Here is a 16,239-nt window from a genome sequence, read left to right as displayed (position 1 = left end):
GTGTGTTCACCCAAAACGTCACGCAGGTCTTTACTCAAAAGAGTATGCTGTGCGGATGTCTACACAGCATGTACACTGTGCCTACGGGAAATGGATTTAGAAACTGCATGGCTCATTTAGTCCTTTCTCTCCTTAGCCTGTTAAACCTATTTCTTTCTTCAGGTGTTCAGATAAATTTAGGTACAAATGGGGTTAGAGAAGCACAAATAATCCCACAATGCACAACACACATCAGAAAGTATCAGGAGATCTAAAGGACTAAGCCGATTCCACCTTTTCCCAGTGTGACAGAAGGACGGTTGCCGAGAAGGAACTTTGCAAACTGCTGAAGACGAGGAATGCTTCTCAGGCCACCGAACTCATTCATCTGCCAGGAGGAGCTGATGAGCATAAGGAAGAAGAGTCCAAAGCTTTCCCACTTGATAGGAAATGTCTCAGTCACCCCTTGGCTTCGACATCCAACAAGACAGTGAGATACAGGCGGCAGCCCTCATGGGGGTTGCTTCAAACAGGCACCTGGATGTCAGGACTGGCTACGGCGTGCACAGCACTGAGCGGATGTCCTAGGGGCCCCAGGGAGCCACTCCTCTTCTCCACTCAGCTGACTGAACGACGTAGTCACGGAAGGCCGTTTTCAAGCAATGCACAGAGTGTCTCTCATTCTCAGCACAGCAACGAAGATTTCTTTTGCAGAGAATTCATGAGTGGCAATCCACAGGAAGGGCAAGGCAGTCACGCCTTTAATATTACCTTTGCAAAATGAAGTGAAGTGGTGACCGTTTACGGGGGTGCTGAGGACATACAGGAGACTGGGCACCACGGAGTCTGGGACACCAAGGAAGGAGGAGTTAGAACTCGGGGAAAGAATGAGGTCTAGAACAAAATAAGGGTTTTGTTCTTTTCTTATTTTAAGAAAGGGAACATCACCCAGAGAGAAAAGGAGACTCTGGTAGAAATGGAAAAGAATGGGAAATTAAGGAAGAACTGTTTGAACACAACCCACACCTTCTCTTGGTGAGACCTCTAAGTTGGCAGTAATGAAATTATAAAATCCGAACTGAGGGGTGAATCTCTCCATTTGGTTTTCTTTTTTTTTTTTTAGGTTTGTGGATCAGTCAGAGGCTGGGTGTCTTTTCTTCATGACAGCACCACATAGCTCGGTACACACCCTCCCACCCTGCTTAAGGAAAACCCCCTCTACACACAGCTGACCTAATGTGGGGACTAAAAGGCTTCCATAAAGAGGAAGAGTCAGCCCTTAGCCATGATTTCCCAAACCTATCTTTTTGCTGGTAAGAAACTAATGCTGCTGTTTGATCGACAGAAGCTGTGACTGCTGCTCAAGGATCTGACCGTGGACTCTATCTCGCAGGAAGGACTGAGAAACTCGCCCACAACATGTTGTAGTTCTGGATGAGCCCGCTTCACAAGGCCCGTGATCTCACCAACATATCAGGTCACAAAACCCATTTTCCAGAAACTTCAAAGTACATGCATAATATACTGAGATTGATAAAGACCACAGAAAAAATAACACATCGGATCAGAAAATAACAAGGATTCTTTATAAACGTGTATGGGACCTAAATTATCCCTTCTATATGTATATATTCATTCCAGAGAATTAGGAGCTTCACTTCCACATAACTGACAGGGACCATCTCCAGAGCTTCCAGTTCCCCGCAAATGGCTTCCTCTGGATAGAACTCCCAGCACAACAGCGATGGCAACTCTCGTAGATTCCCCACACAGCCACGACCTATATCAAGTCCAGCTGTGAACAAGAAGAACATTTTTAGAAAAGAACCAGACTGACCCCAGACCACTTCTCTGGGAGGAAGGAGGCAGTTTAATGACAGTGGCTCTCTTCACTGGTGGCATGCCTGGACTTCACACGTACTGCTATCTTAGGAGTTAAATACCAAGGATCTCACTACAACACTACGAACTCCACAAAAAAAGTTTTTCCTGGAATCAGCTGTCATGTGAGGCTTAAGGCAGGAAGTCTCTACACACGACAGGTGGATACAAAGCCAACACTTCCACAGCCTGCCAGGCACCCCAAAGTGGTGTGAGGAGGTCCTGAACCCCCCATAGGCTTATCAGTCGATTTTGTTGATATTAAGTTAATTGGGAACGTTCAAGAATTAGACCTCTGAAAGGCTGTTTTTATTTGTGAACCCACACAAATTGCACCTTGTATTGCTTATTTTGGTTGAGAGCAATTTCAGTAAACGAGGACGTTGTGCTGCTAGGGAGAAATGGCCTTGCCAGTTCTTCTCAGTCCTTTACGGGAGAGGATTAAACTGAAAGAACAATGTAAGTGAAACCAGAGAGCACAGGAATTTCCATTATGAAATTACCTATCTGATTAAATTTATAATGGCAATAAATAATAGTGGAGGGAGCTTCTGGTGTGTCAGCAGTTAAAACTCATGTAAGAAACAAGTCTACGATAAGCAGCGTTGTGGCTGTATTTACAGCTCGGGTGATTTCCATCTGGAGAACACCTGATATATATTAAAAGCACTTACTAAATCATCCACATCACCACCTTCTGCAAATATGGCTGCTGTGTCTTCATTTGGAGGTTCTTTAGGGGCCAGAAACTGTGAACAAAAGTCGGGGACACCAAAATGACATACATGTTAGCCTCTCTGGATGGAGAGCACAGTCTGTAGCAGTGCCACAGGCAGACCTAAGAAGGCTTGCTTAGCAAAGTCTCATTGCAATGGCCTCAAAGAAACACCACCTTGACGCATACTCCTCCGTATGGCCCCAGATGAGAGGACTGATTTTGAAGTTAAATAGCCCACATTAACTAGTCACCAAGAGAACGTTCTTGTGAAGATGGAGGAAATGGCACGGCTTGCCAAGGCAGTGACTCTATGGAGGGTCCCATGTAAGGTGCAGAGGACACCTGGTACTACCATTTGTGCTTCTGCAGGATATATGTGCTCATTAGGGTTAAGAAAAGAACCAAACTCCCCAAGCCAGTATGTCTTGGTCTCTTCTGAAAGGAGCACAAGAATCAAGTGTTTGAACTCAACAATTAGAATCGCATTCCTCAACAATATGGAGGACACAAGGAAAGACTTCCTGTAAATGATGTGAAACACAAAAATTGGTGAGCATGGGAGACTGGGCAATTCCTTTTCTGGAAATCCTCCAACAGTGTTAGAAAGCATTGAAAAAGGACGTGGATGAGAAAAGCTTCTAGTGCATGCTTCTGATCAGCATTAGTATTCTAGACCTGGAGCTTAAAAAAGGCAGATGTGCAGAAAAGCCCTTGAATCGAAGTCTGCAAGGATCTAGGGATGAAATTCAGACTTTAAAAGGGTACTGGGTGCCCTTGAAAATAATCTGAAAACTCTTGCTCTCCATCCTGTCACTCCAGGAAATAGCAGGGGGACTTCTTTCCTCAAGGCCATGTGGTAACTGCACCTAGGAGCTAGGTTTTATCAACCACTTATCTAACCATCAGAGGTGATCCATCTTCTGGTATCATAAGTACTCGAAATGGCAGCAGAGGCAAACCTAGAGAAGTGAATGTTTTTAAAGGGGGAAGTGGAAGGTTGGGGATTCCTCAGGGTCAATGTGCGTGGAGCATGCACGCACTGAGTGAGCCTTCCGGCCCCCGTCTGCTCTCCCGTGGCAGCCTCCATCCAGGATGGAAAGGTGTAGTTCCACCTTCCTCACCATCTCAACATGAAAACATGGCAAGAATTGCTTTCCTTATACATTACCGTTTTGGGATAATGGACACCATTGAGGCCTCTGAAACCTAAGATTTGCAAATAGGCTAAAATATATCTCTTTAGCAAACCACGAACTAAAGTCACCTTTAAACATCAGGCTGCGTGCAGCAAGTTTCAGGAAGCCAGGTTCTTTCACCGCTCGCGTCCAGAAACTCACGTACACAGGTAACAGGACGGCAACACCGGAGGCTGTATCTGCAGAACTGGTACCCTGGACGTGTCCATGATGGTTTGCTCTTGACTCAACCTCCCTCCTGGACTTTGTTTTCCCTCAGTCAAACCACCTCACCATTCATTAACTTCAGTTTTGACTGAGAGAGTAAGGAATTTATCTTCTTCTCAGGACATTTATGAATCTTTCCATAGCCCCTTGTTGACCTTAAGCTGGACCACATTCAACGCTGGAATCAATGGTATGAGAGACAGGAAACGCTAGCAAGGGGTGGGGGGTAGGGTAATTGTCCGCAACAGAACTGTAACAGAGCTTCCATATTATTAAGTCTATTTACTTACTCTGGTTGATTATTAAAAAAGATATCTGAGGGCCTAGTACAGATAAATTATTCACACACCTATCTGCATATGGTGTATGTCTAAAAGATTAAACTCTGCTCTATCCTGGATTCCAAGATATCTAGGATACCCTAGATTATGATTCTAATTATCATTATTAAAAGTGGTTTCCACTTTGTTCTGCTCTCCTACTCATTACCATTAACCCACATGATTTTTCCTACACTTAGAAATGCACGGCAAAAAGAAAAGACTTATCCAGTTTGAGCGGAGAGAATTAAAAGTAGAGCTGTGTCTTGCCACATACCTCGGTGAGGCCACAAATGATGAGCACCTTCCAAGTACAAACCTCCTGGGCTCAGCAGGTCGGACTATAGAGTCCGACCACATCCTTGATCACCCCTAGTAAGCAGGTGCGTGGTAAGCACTTATGAATCTAGAAAACCCCTAAGGTTTTCTGGCACATGGCCTCTATAAGCTCCAAACTCCATCCTCTCCTCACCTGCACAGCCCCTTTCACAGTGCGATTACCAGATAAATGAGGGCAGGACTGTCTGCACAGTGTGACCATGCTACATACAATTAAACACGAATGGCACATCTTGGAGACTAGGCCAAGTTCCTAGGAAGAGAGGAGCAGCAGCAAGCAAACTCTCACTTCTATCAAGTGCTAAACATCTGCAAGTGATTTTCCTGACAGATCTGCTTCATACTTCTGCGTAAGCAAATGATAGCTATGAGCTGGGCTGCCATCCATTATCTCCCCAAAGCCCCAGGCAAGGCTGATCCCTTACACATATCACTCTTCTTCATCAGAGTTTTAACAGCAAGTAATTTGCAGGCTGTGCGGTGTGACGGGAAGCTAGAGATACAGCAGAGAATTCAATGATTGGCCTGCTTTCTCAATAAAAGCAACGGACTCTGAACGCAGCAGGAAGGGGCAGGAGCCAACTCTCATCTTTTCTTGTGTTCTTTCCATCTGCAATGCTCAGAAGTCGAGAACAAACAGAAAGCACAGTTGTGTGACACATTCCTCCTTCCTCAAACCATCAGGATTTACTTGGGGTTACCAAGAAAGAGGGTCCTTGCTTGGAGAGCCTTATGAAATGGATAAACTATTACTTTGCAAGCACACTGAGGTGCAACCCTGGCCATAAGCAGAGAAATGGAGTCAATAACGCCTGCATAGAAACTTCCACTCTAATTCCTCCATAAGACTAAAAACTAATAATCAGCTTGTGCTCAGACACTTACCAATCCCCAAAATAAAATCACATGGCTTCCACTGGGCTGACTCCAATATTATCAGGTGATTCCAAAGACTCACCCATAATCCAGATGTATTCTAAACATCAGGAAGAACAAGTCTGTCTGCATGTATCTTGTCTAAAAGGGCGTAGATCTGAGCTTAATATGCCCCTGTATCTTCTATTGTGCTACAGAGGCAATACTGCAGAGCAGAGAAATCCTGCAACCTAATGTGGGAGAGCAGAACCCCACCCTTAGCTCTGTTAGTTCCTCAGTAACCCTGGGCAAGCCGCTTGATCTTTCTATATTTAACAAAATGAGAATACTGCTACTACTCACTCTATCTCATGAGGCTGTAGTGGGTCTCAGATAAAGTATGCAAACTTGCTTTGTCATATTGTAGGTTTTATGTTCTAATATATGTTCACCAAATGATATGTACAAGAATATCCATAGCATTTTTAGGGGGGCCTGGGTGGCTCAGTCGGTTAAGTGTCTGTCTCTTGATTATGGCTCAGGTCATGATCTCAGTGTCATGGATCAAGCCCCGTATCAGGCTCCACGCTCAGTGGGGAGTGCTTGAGATTCTCTCTCCCTTTTCCTCTGCCCCTATCCCTGCTCTATTTCTCCCCCTCTCTAAAATAAGTGTATTATTATTTTTTTAATTTATTTATGATAGTCACACACACACACACACACACACAGAGGCAGAGACACAGGCAGAGGGAGAAGCAGGCTCCATGCACCAGGAGCCTGACGTGAGATTCGATCCTGGGTCTCCAGGATCGAGCCCTGGGCCAAAGGCAGGCGCCAAACCGCTGCGCCACCCAGGGATCCCTAAAATAAGTGTATTTTTAAAAAAAGAGAGAAAGAGAGTATCCATAGCATTTTTATTCATAATTGCCAAAGTTTGGAAACAACCAAATGCCCATCATCAGGAGAATGGATAAATACATTGTGGTATAATAAAAGGGAGTACTATATAGCTATAATAAAGAACAGCTCTAATCACAGATGAATCAAAAGGTTAAGGACAGGCAAAACTACTCTCAAGTGCCAGGTGTCAGAATTAGCAATAAGCTCGGGGGCCAGGGATTTCTACTGGGAAAGGTACATGGAGACTTCTGGAGTGATGTACATGTTCTGTATTTTGATCTGCATGGTGGGTGCCCAGATATGTGAACATGTAAGAATTTATCGGGTCGCACATTTAAGATCTGTGCATTTATTGTATGTATATTCCACCTCAATATAAATTTTAAAACTGTATATTAAAAGTATCAACCTCTAAAGAAATATGAGGTAAAATTGTAGTGCTTTTCTTTGAATTAGCCACCAGAGATTTAAGGCAGAGGAGGAAAGTGGAAAAGAGCAAAGGAAAATATCATGGGGTCAAGAGTGGACAGTCGTTAAAGAAAAAGGTTCTCAAGAAATGATTTTTAAACTTTATCTTATAACCCTTCACAAGGCTTTGGAGATCTCTTACAAACACACACAGACGACTGGGTGCACTCTTGCCAACAGGGAAATTGAGCATCTTTCTTGTATATGATGTGGCTGGTGGAGAGGTGACGCCATGGTGTGGCAGGAAGAGGACCATACTAGGACTTCAGGGGTCTTGATTCTAGTCAGTTCTGCTAACCATGAACTTGCCAGGAGACAATGAGCAAATCCATGTCACCTCTGTAGACTGAGTCTATAAAATGACCAGATTGCTAACTTGTATCTATGAGGCTAAGGTGGAAAATCAATGTAATCAACAATAAAGGAGGCTAGATTATGCAGCTACCGGGAGAACAAGTGCTAAAAAGATGATGATATCCACTCCAACCCTGAGTTGGTATCAGATGAGTATTTAAATCTTTTTTCCCCTCTGTGCTCCTACTATGGAGTAAAATGAATGGAGGAACAGGGGTCAGTCTTAGACCTGGACTCCTGGTCAGGGACTTATTAAGAGATCTCAGCCATTTTATTTTACTTCTCTGGGCCCTAAATTTCTTCATCTATAAAATAAGAAGGAGTTTAGACCAGACCAGTATTTTTCAGCGTCTGTTCCTGGAGGTCATCCTGAGGGCTCTTCCAAGTCCCCTGTGCAGGTAATCCCAACCTACCGCACCCACTGCCCACCAACTGAGGAACACTACCTCTCTCTGGGTTATAGATGAGACTTCCCCTGGAAGCTTTAGTTTTAAAAATAAAAACTGTTAGATCATTAGAATTCTTTTCAGCTGGATAAAATTATATACAACTTAAGCCAACTGTCTCTGCCTTAGTTAAGGATCTGGCTTGTTTTAACTCTTCTAACCCAGGCTTCCCAATGTCATTATCAACATTTTGGGTCAGAAAATTCTTAATGTGGGAGCTGTCCTGTGCCAGAGGATGTTTCCCAACATCCTTGGTCTCTAGTCACTAGGAGTCAGTAGCAGCAGCCCCCTCCTCCATTATAACCACCAAAATGACTCCAGACAATGCCAATAATCTACTGGGGAACAGAATCACTCCTGGTTGAGAATCCCTGTTCTAACCCTAATATGGGTGAGAAAGAAGAAACTTACTTAAAAAAGAGAGAAAGTCTTTGATAAAGAAGATAAACTTTATATGAAGAATCAGCCTATTCTAACCTTCTACAAGTCCAGGTGTTTTACTGATGGTGGCCTGGAGCAAACAACTTCCCAGCTGCTTCTGGAATATGTCATGATAAGCAGCATGCCACCCACCCACCACAGAACCATGTCCTGAGAAGAGAACGCAAGAATTACCCCAAAACTCAAGCAAACACCAAGGGCAAATGGTTTGTCTATCAGTAACAAAGAGAAAACGTTAAGTGAAAGAACTGACAGGTTATAGGGACGATACAAATAAATGTGAAAGAGGGATACTTATGTCTCGGCTTCAAAATGAAATGAGAGCTGTCAGTGAATTTAAAGGAAAGTGGCTATTTAAACATACGTCATGGAAGAACTTTCTATTTCTGTAGCAGAACTGACTTAGATTTCTCAAAGAGTCATAAAATCTACACTTTTTGAGAATGCACCAAAGAGAAATGGCTCTCCTTAAAATGTCCAAGTGTGTAAAGTTAAGATTTAATATTCATTTAAAATGGACATCCCTGGATAATTACTTCCTTTCAAATTGTCAACACTTAATAGCAATAATTTGACAGTTTGCTAACTTTAAATGACTTATATAAGTATCTTAGAAGACTTGAAATGGACTGTGAGTACTGCTCTTCAACTTCTGATTATAGTCAGGTTTCCTTAATTGATTATTTGGGGAGTGACCAAAGTCAACACTTTTTTTGAAGGTAATATAAATACTGTGGTGCAGTCAGAAGAGACTATCCTCCCTGGCCTGGCTGCAGCGTGTCTCTCTCCTGGAAACCACAAGGGGCCAGCTTCCCTGAGCCAGACTCACACTCTGTGATTCTCCTCTTTATCCTGTGTGTGTGTGTGTGTTGCTCTCCTTCCTCTACACTTCTCTCCAAAAAGCTACAGTTGACATTTAAAAACACTTTTAATACAAAGGATTACATTTTCCCCCCTGAAAAACAAAATGAATGTTTCAGGAACAACAACGACAAAAAAAAGCCAAGTTCTCAGAGCGGGCCTCAATTACAACCAACTAGAATCAGTTCTGCTGACCCTGGAACCACACGAGGACACCGCCCATACCTAGTCGTTAGCTCAAAGCCCTCCCTGCAGCTTAACAAACAGATGTTAAGATTCCCACAGCTGGGCTCTGTGCTCCTAAGTTCCAGACACTGCATTTGTAGCACAGAACAAGCCTCAGTTAGTTTGCAAGAAGCACGTCATCCCTTCTCAGATTTCTTTCCTCTCTACTATTCTGGACTTAGCTATGGGACACCTTCGGTTAAGATGCACAGCTGAGAAGAAAAATACTACCTTTTTAGATCAGTGCCCTCCTTTTTCCTCAGTAACATGTACTCAACTCTCACTTGGGTGACAGATTTCTTTAAAATGCAGTGACTGGGGTGCCCGGGAGGCTCAGTCAGTTGAGCGTCTGCCTTCAGCTCAGGTCCTGATCCTGATGGGGCCCCACATGGGGCTCTGCATTCAGAGGAGAGTCGGCTTGTCCCTCTGCCCCTCTTCCCTGCTCAAACTCTCTCTCTTCCTCAAATAAATAAAATCTTAAAAAAAAAAAAAAAAAAAAGCAATAATGGACTAAAGTTAAATTATTTGCCTTATTTTACTTGTTTAGCAAAAGCTGATAAACCTTCAGGCAAAGTGATGGTTAATTTATGTGTCAACCTGGCTAGGCCAAGTGCCCAGCTGTGGTGCTAAACACTGGTCTGGATATTGCTGTGAAGATATTCTGCAGATGTGGCCAACATTTACAATCAGCTGACTTGAGGTAAAGATCACCCTTGGTCATATTTGTAGACCTCGTCCAATCAGATGAAGGAATCTTGCCTCAGCACTGTGATACAGAAATCTTGCCTGAGTTTCCAGCCTGCTGGCCTGCCTTACAAATTCCAGGTATGTCGGTCCCCACAATTTCATGAGCCAATTCTTTAAAAGAAATAAATTTTTCCCCAACTCTCATACACACACACATCCATATATATATATTCTATTGGTTCTCTCTGGAGAGCACTAAATGATATATTTAGTTCAAGGGGGAAATATTATCATGCCACTATATAAAGTAACAAACAAAATCAAGCAGTTAAATGACATCCTCTAGAGGACTGACATATTCACAGTATTGACTGTGGTGGAAGAGGGTACAGACACAGTGGAGCCCCTTCTGAGACAATAATCAGCATGTCAGAGTACTTCTAAAATGTCAGGATTTTACTTCCTGCAAGCCAGGACCATACATGTTCTTTAGCAAAATGTTTTTGCCAGGCAAAGTATACTTAATACAAATTCTTGTATATTCTAACTTCTTTCCCAAAAAACACTATGGTTTTTGCCAAATGCCTCTACTGAGTTGAAACTGTAAGGCATTTTAAAATCTGGCCTGAATTTAGCCATAAGATGAATACTTCCAGCCTTGTTCCTGCCACTTCCTTAACAGATTCCTGTCTGCCAGCCCAGACCAAGCTCTCCATGAGGGTGTGTAGTTATGTTTTTGAATCTCCACTATCTTCCTCTGCAAGCCTGTAGCTGATTAAGTTTCTAGAAGGCAGGGATGCTGTCTTTGTTATATGAACCACATTACTTTTTTTTTTTTTTTTTTTTTAAGATTTTGTTTATTTATTTGAGACAGAGAGAGCGAGAGCGAGAGAGAGCGAGCATGAACAGGGTGAGGAATAGAGGGAGAAGCAGGCTCCCTGCTGAGCAGAGAGCGTGACTTGGGGCTTGATCCTGGGACTCTGGGATTATGACTGAAGCTGAAGGCAGACACTTTAACCAACTGAGGCACCCAGGTGCCCCTGAACCATATACTTCTGAGGTACTCTATTTAATTTTATTAAGCTTTCATCACAAACCTGAGGTCTAATGAAAGATCACTGCACTCAATAGCCACACATACTTGACTCATAGCTGAATCAGATTACAACAGGGACCTCGATCTGCTTGTGTCAATACATGAGGTCTTTTACTAAAAACACCTCTGGATGGTGCCTCACTCTGGAACACTAGGTTTCTCTACTTTGCTACCTACCACAATCACCTGAGGGGCTTTAAGAACTCAAACCCTGTCTAGGACCCCATTTCAGATTACCAGTCTTTGAAGGTGGAGCTTGATCATCAGTATTTCTTAAATAATAGCTCCCCAGGTGACTGAAGTGTGACCATGGTGGGAATCACTGGGCTGCCTGGATTTCATAGCCTTTACCAGGGTCTTGGATAAACTTGGAAGGCGCTATGGACTTCAAGAGTTCTAGAGCTAATGACAGTTCCAGGTGAGTTCTAGAAATGGGACTAGAGTCTATGGAAGACTGAAGGAGTTTACAATTTCTCCTATAAAAATGCTGCAGTGTAAGGAATTAGCCAATTGGTCAAAAAAAGAATGGGTACACTAATTTAGTTACCTTTAAAAGTTAAAATTTTCAAGGAAGAATGGGCATCAAGAAAATAATATCCATTACAATAATTTATGTAAAGATGGCATTATTCCTTAGTACCTGTTTGGCTTCCTCAGCTGTGACGGAACTTCCAGGAGCTTCATCTTTGGTGATCAGAGTAATTCCATCTAAAAAGTAATTCACAGAGTGAAACCCAAGTTCAAAGAAACAATCCCAATCGTACCTTCCTCTCTACCACACCCCCTCTTACCTTTGCACTGGAGATTTTTTAAAACTCTACAGGGGCTTTCTCTATAAGAAATGGAAGACCGTAAAGGCACTTAACTCACACTGTTCTTCCCTCTTATCCTGTTTCCCACTTAGCTTGAGTAAAATAAAGGCCACATCTCAAATGATATTTGCTGCATGAAGTCTTCCCTGATTAAATCTCTCCTTCAGTTTTCAGATGCCTTTGTTGATGCCTTTGAAAAGGCTATCATCATATCTTGCCTTGTGTAACTAGGTGTATGAATGTTCTCTCTTCTAATGGACCATACTTTTCTCCAGGGCAGGGAATGGGTTTTATTCATCTTTCTATTCCCCTCAATGTAGTGCATGGCACGAGCTCAGTAAATAAATAACTGAATGACTATATAGTTTGGCCCAGACCCATTAGATACCCAATATAGGAATGTGCAGGCATTCTGACTTCTAGTAATGTTACTGGCTACTGATGGAATGGCCAGAAGCCCAAGGCTGGGAGGAAACATGCTCTCACAATGGTTGTATCTATCATTTAGCACATACATCAATTTTAGCTCAGTGAGAGCAAATGAAGGATAGGAAATCCACCCGTCAGTTTTCTCTTCTTCCTAAGATTTTCTTTTGCCTCAAATGGCCGATGCATGATACACTTTCAGAAAAGCACATATATTTAACATCCATTTGCACCTAGAAATGGCACAGGTCATGTGTATTCTCTCAATAGGATATAAGCTTTCAGAAAATATGTACCTGTGTATGTCCTGTAAGTTTCTTTTCAGCAAACAATATGCTGGAGGCAATCAATAAATACCAAAACCAATCTCCTTGGGATCCCTGGGTGGCGCAGCGGTTTGGCGCCTGCCTTTGGCCCAGGGCGCGATCCTGGAGACCCGGGATCGAATCCCACATCGGGCTCCTGGTGCATGGAGCCTGCTTCTCCCTCTGCCTGTGTCTCTGCCTCTCTCTCTCTCACTGTGTGCCTATCATAAATAAAAAAAAAAAAAAAAAAAAAAAAAAAAAAAACAAAACCAATCTCCTTCATCTACCTGGTCGACAGCAGAGACACCAAAGTGATTTGAGTAAGCCCCATTCACCACCTATTCTAATTGCTTTTGCTCCCCAGTGTAGAAGTTAAAGGGCTGAAAAATTAACTGTCAGGAAAATAGTTGCCTGAGTGATGAAAAGCTGCCCTTAGAAGCTGGATAGGTAGATATGCAACTCCTTTTTTACAGAATTTGCAGAGAAAGACAGGTCGAAACTAATCTGAGGGCCCCACTTCAAGTGAAAAGTTTCATAATTTTCAACATCACTGTTTTCATAAGAGGTATTTTTAATAGGTAATATCTTATACCTGGTTCTGAAGGAAAATCAAGTCAGGTGAAAAAAAAAAAATGGAGGCGATCCAACATCAAGCCTAACACTGAAAGATTGTGTGTCGCTTTCTTTCTAGGCTGAGTTTGCACTGGTCACTGTGAATAAATGCTGGTCTGCTGCTATGGAAAGCCTAAGAACATGCTAATGAGAAGTAGCAGGAGGGCAAAATGTGGGTGAGGTCAGGGACAGTGCTGTGGGTCCAGGAGAATGGAAGAGTCCAAGAATCTGAGAAAGGGGGCAATGTTTGCCCATATAGGTTCTTCCAACAGATTGAGAGGTACCATCTTGGAAATGGGTCATGCTACACAGAATTTCAAGATGGGACTTTTATGTTTACTTATTTATTACTTCTTTTTTTGCACTTACTAATAAGCAAGATTTTTCACTCACTGGATTTAGAAAAAATGGCAGAAGATATTTGGAGAAAATGATAAAAGACACCTTACCCTGAATGACAATTTCCCAGAAATGATTTAACTGTTTCATTTCCACTTTCTCTCGAAGAGCTTTCAGGAAATCATTAAAGCGTTGCTCTTCTGAAAACTGTGGTGGCATGCAGGGACAGAGAGGCGTCAGGTCAGAGCAAATACTGAAACAAGTCATTCCTAGGAAAAAGGGCTATATACACTGAATCCACTGTTATTTATAAGAAAAATATATAGGGGCACCTGGGTGGCTCAGTAGTTGAGCATCTGCTTTTGGCTCAGGTCATGATCCTGGGGTCCTGGGATTGAGTCTCACATCACACTGCCCTCAGGGAGCCTGCTTCTCTGCCTATGTCTGTGCCTCTCTCTATATATCTCCCATGAATAAAGTCTTAAATATATACATATTTTAATATTTAATACATATACATATTTTATTATATAATATATGTAATATATATTTTTATTACATACATACATATATATATGATATATAATATCCTTCTCTGGTAAACGAAGAGATTTGGTCTGGCATTCCAATTTCAGCTTTGTTTGCTGGGAACCTCCCATCTGTGAAAGGTACATGACTGCTCAGAGCCACACCAGTTTTTCAGTGGCCTGATGCTGTGCTTTTTAACCTTCTTCCATATAGACAAAGTCAAACAAAAATAGAAGAGTTTCATGAATGCTCATATACCCATCACCCAGCTTCAGTAACTGTCACCTCAGCTAGTCTTGCCCTACCTATTCCCCTACCATCTCCCACAGCCCTCGGATTGTTTGGAAGCAAACGCCAAGCACATTATGTCATTTATAAATATTTTGGTATGCAGTATCTAAAATATAGAGAGGGACTCTTTTTTTAAAAATACCAAAAAATTAGTAATAACTCCTTAACAGTAGTAAATAACCAGTCAGTATTCACATTTTCCCAATTATAAAGCCCTTTTCCTTTCTCGTGTGTATTATAGATTTTGCAGTTAGAAAAGGTCTCCACGTTAAGAGTGTCTAAAATGTCTCTAGAGTCTCCTGATGCTCTTCCATCTCTCCCTGGCTTTTTAAAAATTTTTATTTTTTTTTTAAGAAATCGAGTGACCGGGTAATTTCAAGGACACGTGGTGACAACAGTGCAGAGAGGTGTTACTGGGTGCTCTATCTAGCTCGGGGTAGTGCTAAAAAAGCAAGACATTTTCACTACCTTTTCCCATTTACACCAGATCATTCTCCACTCGGGACATCCTTGTCTTACACTGACTCTCTTTGCCCATATCTATAGGGCATTTGGATCATCTACTCCTGAATCTTCTAATTTTAACAATTTTCTCATTTTCTTATCATTCTTTGTAAGAACCTAAACAACGCAAGAATTAACTCACACAGCCAATACTTAATAAGCACCCACATGAGAACATACACTACAACTGCGCCTGCTTTAAAAATATACTTTCTAATTTAAATTTGCTCACTCTTGCCTAGAGTTTACATATAAAAGCCCAGAAATAATTTGCAAGATTTTCACAGTGTTTTTTCAAAATTCCTAATAAAACAAACAGAAAACCCACACAAAAAGTGAGGTGTGGTTCTGAGTAATTAATTTTCAGCATTCTTAATATTTCCTGGCATTCCAGATCCCCACACCCATCTTCATAATATCCTTCTCAAAAATCACACCAATATATATTTTCTATCAATTTCTTTAAAATAGCCAGTCCTTTAATGAATGGGTCACCAGAGGTTACAATGAAAATTTCCCTGGTTCCATAAATAGAAATCATGCAGTCATGGCTATGATGTAATAAGCAGCTAACTCCCAGGGATGAAGCATCCCATTTACCCCACCCAGCTTTATGCCCCCTCAGAAACGACAGTGATAGTAAAAAGATAGTCATTTCGGCATTTCTTGGCAAACACTGCTATTCACCATAAGAACAATTATTTCCAAAGCCCGTGCTTACTTGTTCGGTGCTGTATGTCTCCCCTTTGATGGTGGCTGTTTAGGAAGAGGACAACAGCGTATAGGATAGTGTTACCTGAATGGCTTCCTGCCGGAAGACTGTGATGCAGTCCATGCTCTTCATAAAATATGGTGTCTCATTAGTATCCAGAAACTGTTCTATGCGACTTATCAGCTGGCAACTTGCTAGAACATAAGACAACAAACTTATTGTCCTCATTTTGAGCGACACTGGTTATAGAGAGAGTATATGCTTTGTGTGCCTGTATGTATTATGGTTCAGAAGCCTCATGGTCAGTATGCACAAAAGCTATTCTTCTTTTGGTGGTGGTGGGGGAATGGGAAGGGCAGATGAGACGCAAAATGCTGATTCTGAAAGTCTGTATTTGAAAAGTTTGGGTAATACTTACTGATATCTGCCAAGAAATAAGATGTAATTTCTAAAGTGTTTAGACTTACAGCTAAATGTTCCTTATGGGACTAATACTAAATGGTGTTTTAAAAAATTGTTGTTGCTTTTTATTCTCCCCTCAGAATTTAGGGGCCATCTGGATAATTTGGAACTGTCTTTCCTGATATAGTCATAGAAAACAGATCCCCTAGTCCTTCACCTAATCTCACTCATGATAAACGTCAAACAGTGCCAGACGGAGAAGGGTAATGAGCCAGGGACACCCCATCTTCTACCAATCATAGGTCAAATTAGAAAAGACCAGCCCTTGTCTTAAT

General features: G+C 42.0%; 1 protein-coding gene across 1 annotated transcript in view; it reads right to left on the bottom strand.

The window, feature by feature from the left end:
- Positions 1–1,087: 1,087 nt before the first annotated feature.
- XRCC5 (X-ray repair cross complementing 5) overlaps positions 1,088–16,239 on the bottom strand; it is a 90,573-nt gene continuing 75,421 nt past the window's right edge. Inside the window, exons 17-21 of the mRNA XM_038585683.1 lie at positions 15,587–15,696; positions 13,578–13,674; positions 11,614–11,681; positions 2,535–2,609; positions 1,088–1,774 (exon numbers count right to left, since the gene is read on the bottom strand). Coding sequence (XP_038441611.1) covers positions 1,760–1,774; positions 2,535–2,609; positions 11,614–11,681; positions 13,578–13,674; positions 15,587–15,696 — 365 coding nt within the window. The 3' untranslated portion in view covers positions 1,088–1,759. The remainder of the gene's footprint in view (positions 1,775–2,534; positions 2,610–11,613; positions 11,682–13,577; positions 13,675–15,586; positions 15,697–16,239) is intronic.

The sequence above is a fragment of the Canis lupus genome, chromosome 37 (genome assembly GCF_011100685.1).
Source record: "Canis lupus familiaris isolate Mischka breed German Shepherd chromosome 37, alternate assembly UU_Cfam_GSD_1.0, whole genome shotgun sequence".
In the NCBI taxonomy this organism is placed as follows: domain Eukaryota; kingdom Metazoa; phylum Chordata; class Mammalia; order Carnivora; family Canidae; genus Canis; species Canis lupus.
Note: the sequence above shows the minus strand (reverse complement) of the source record. Positions and strands in the feature narration are given on the sequence as shown.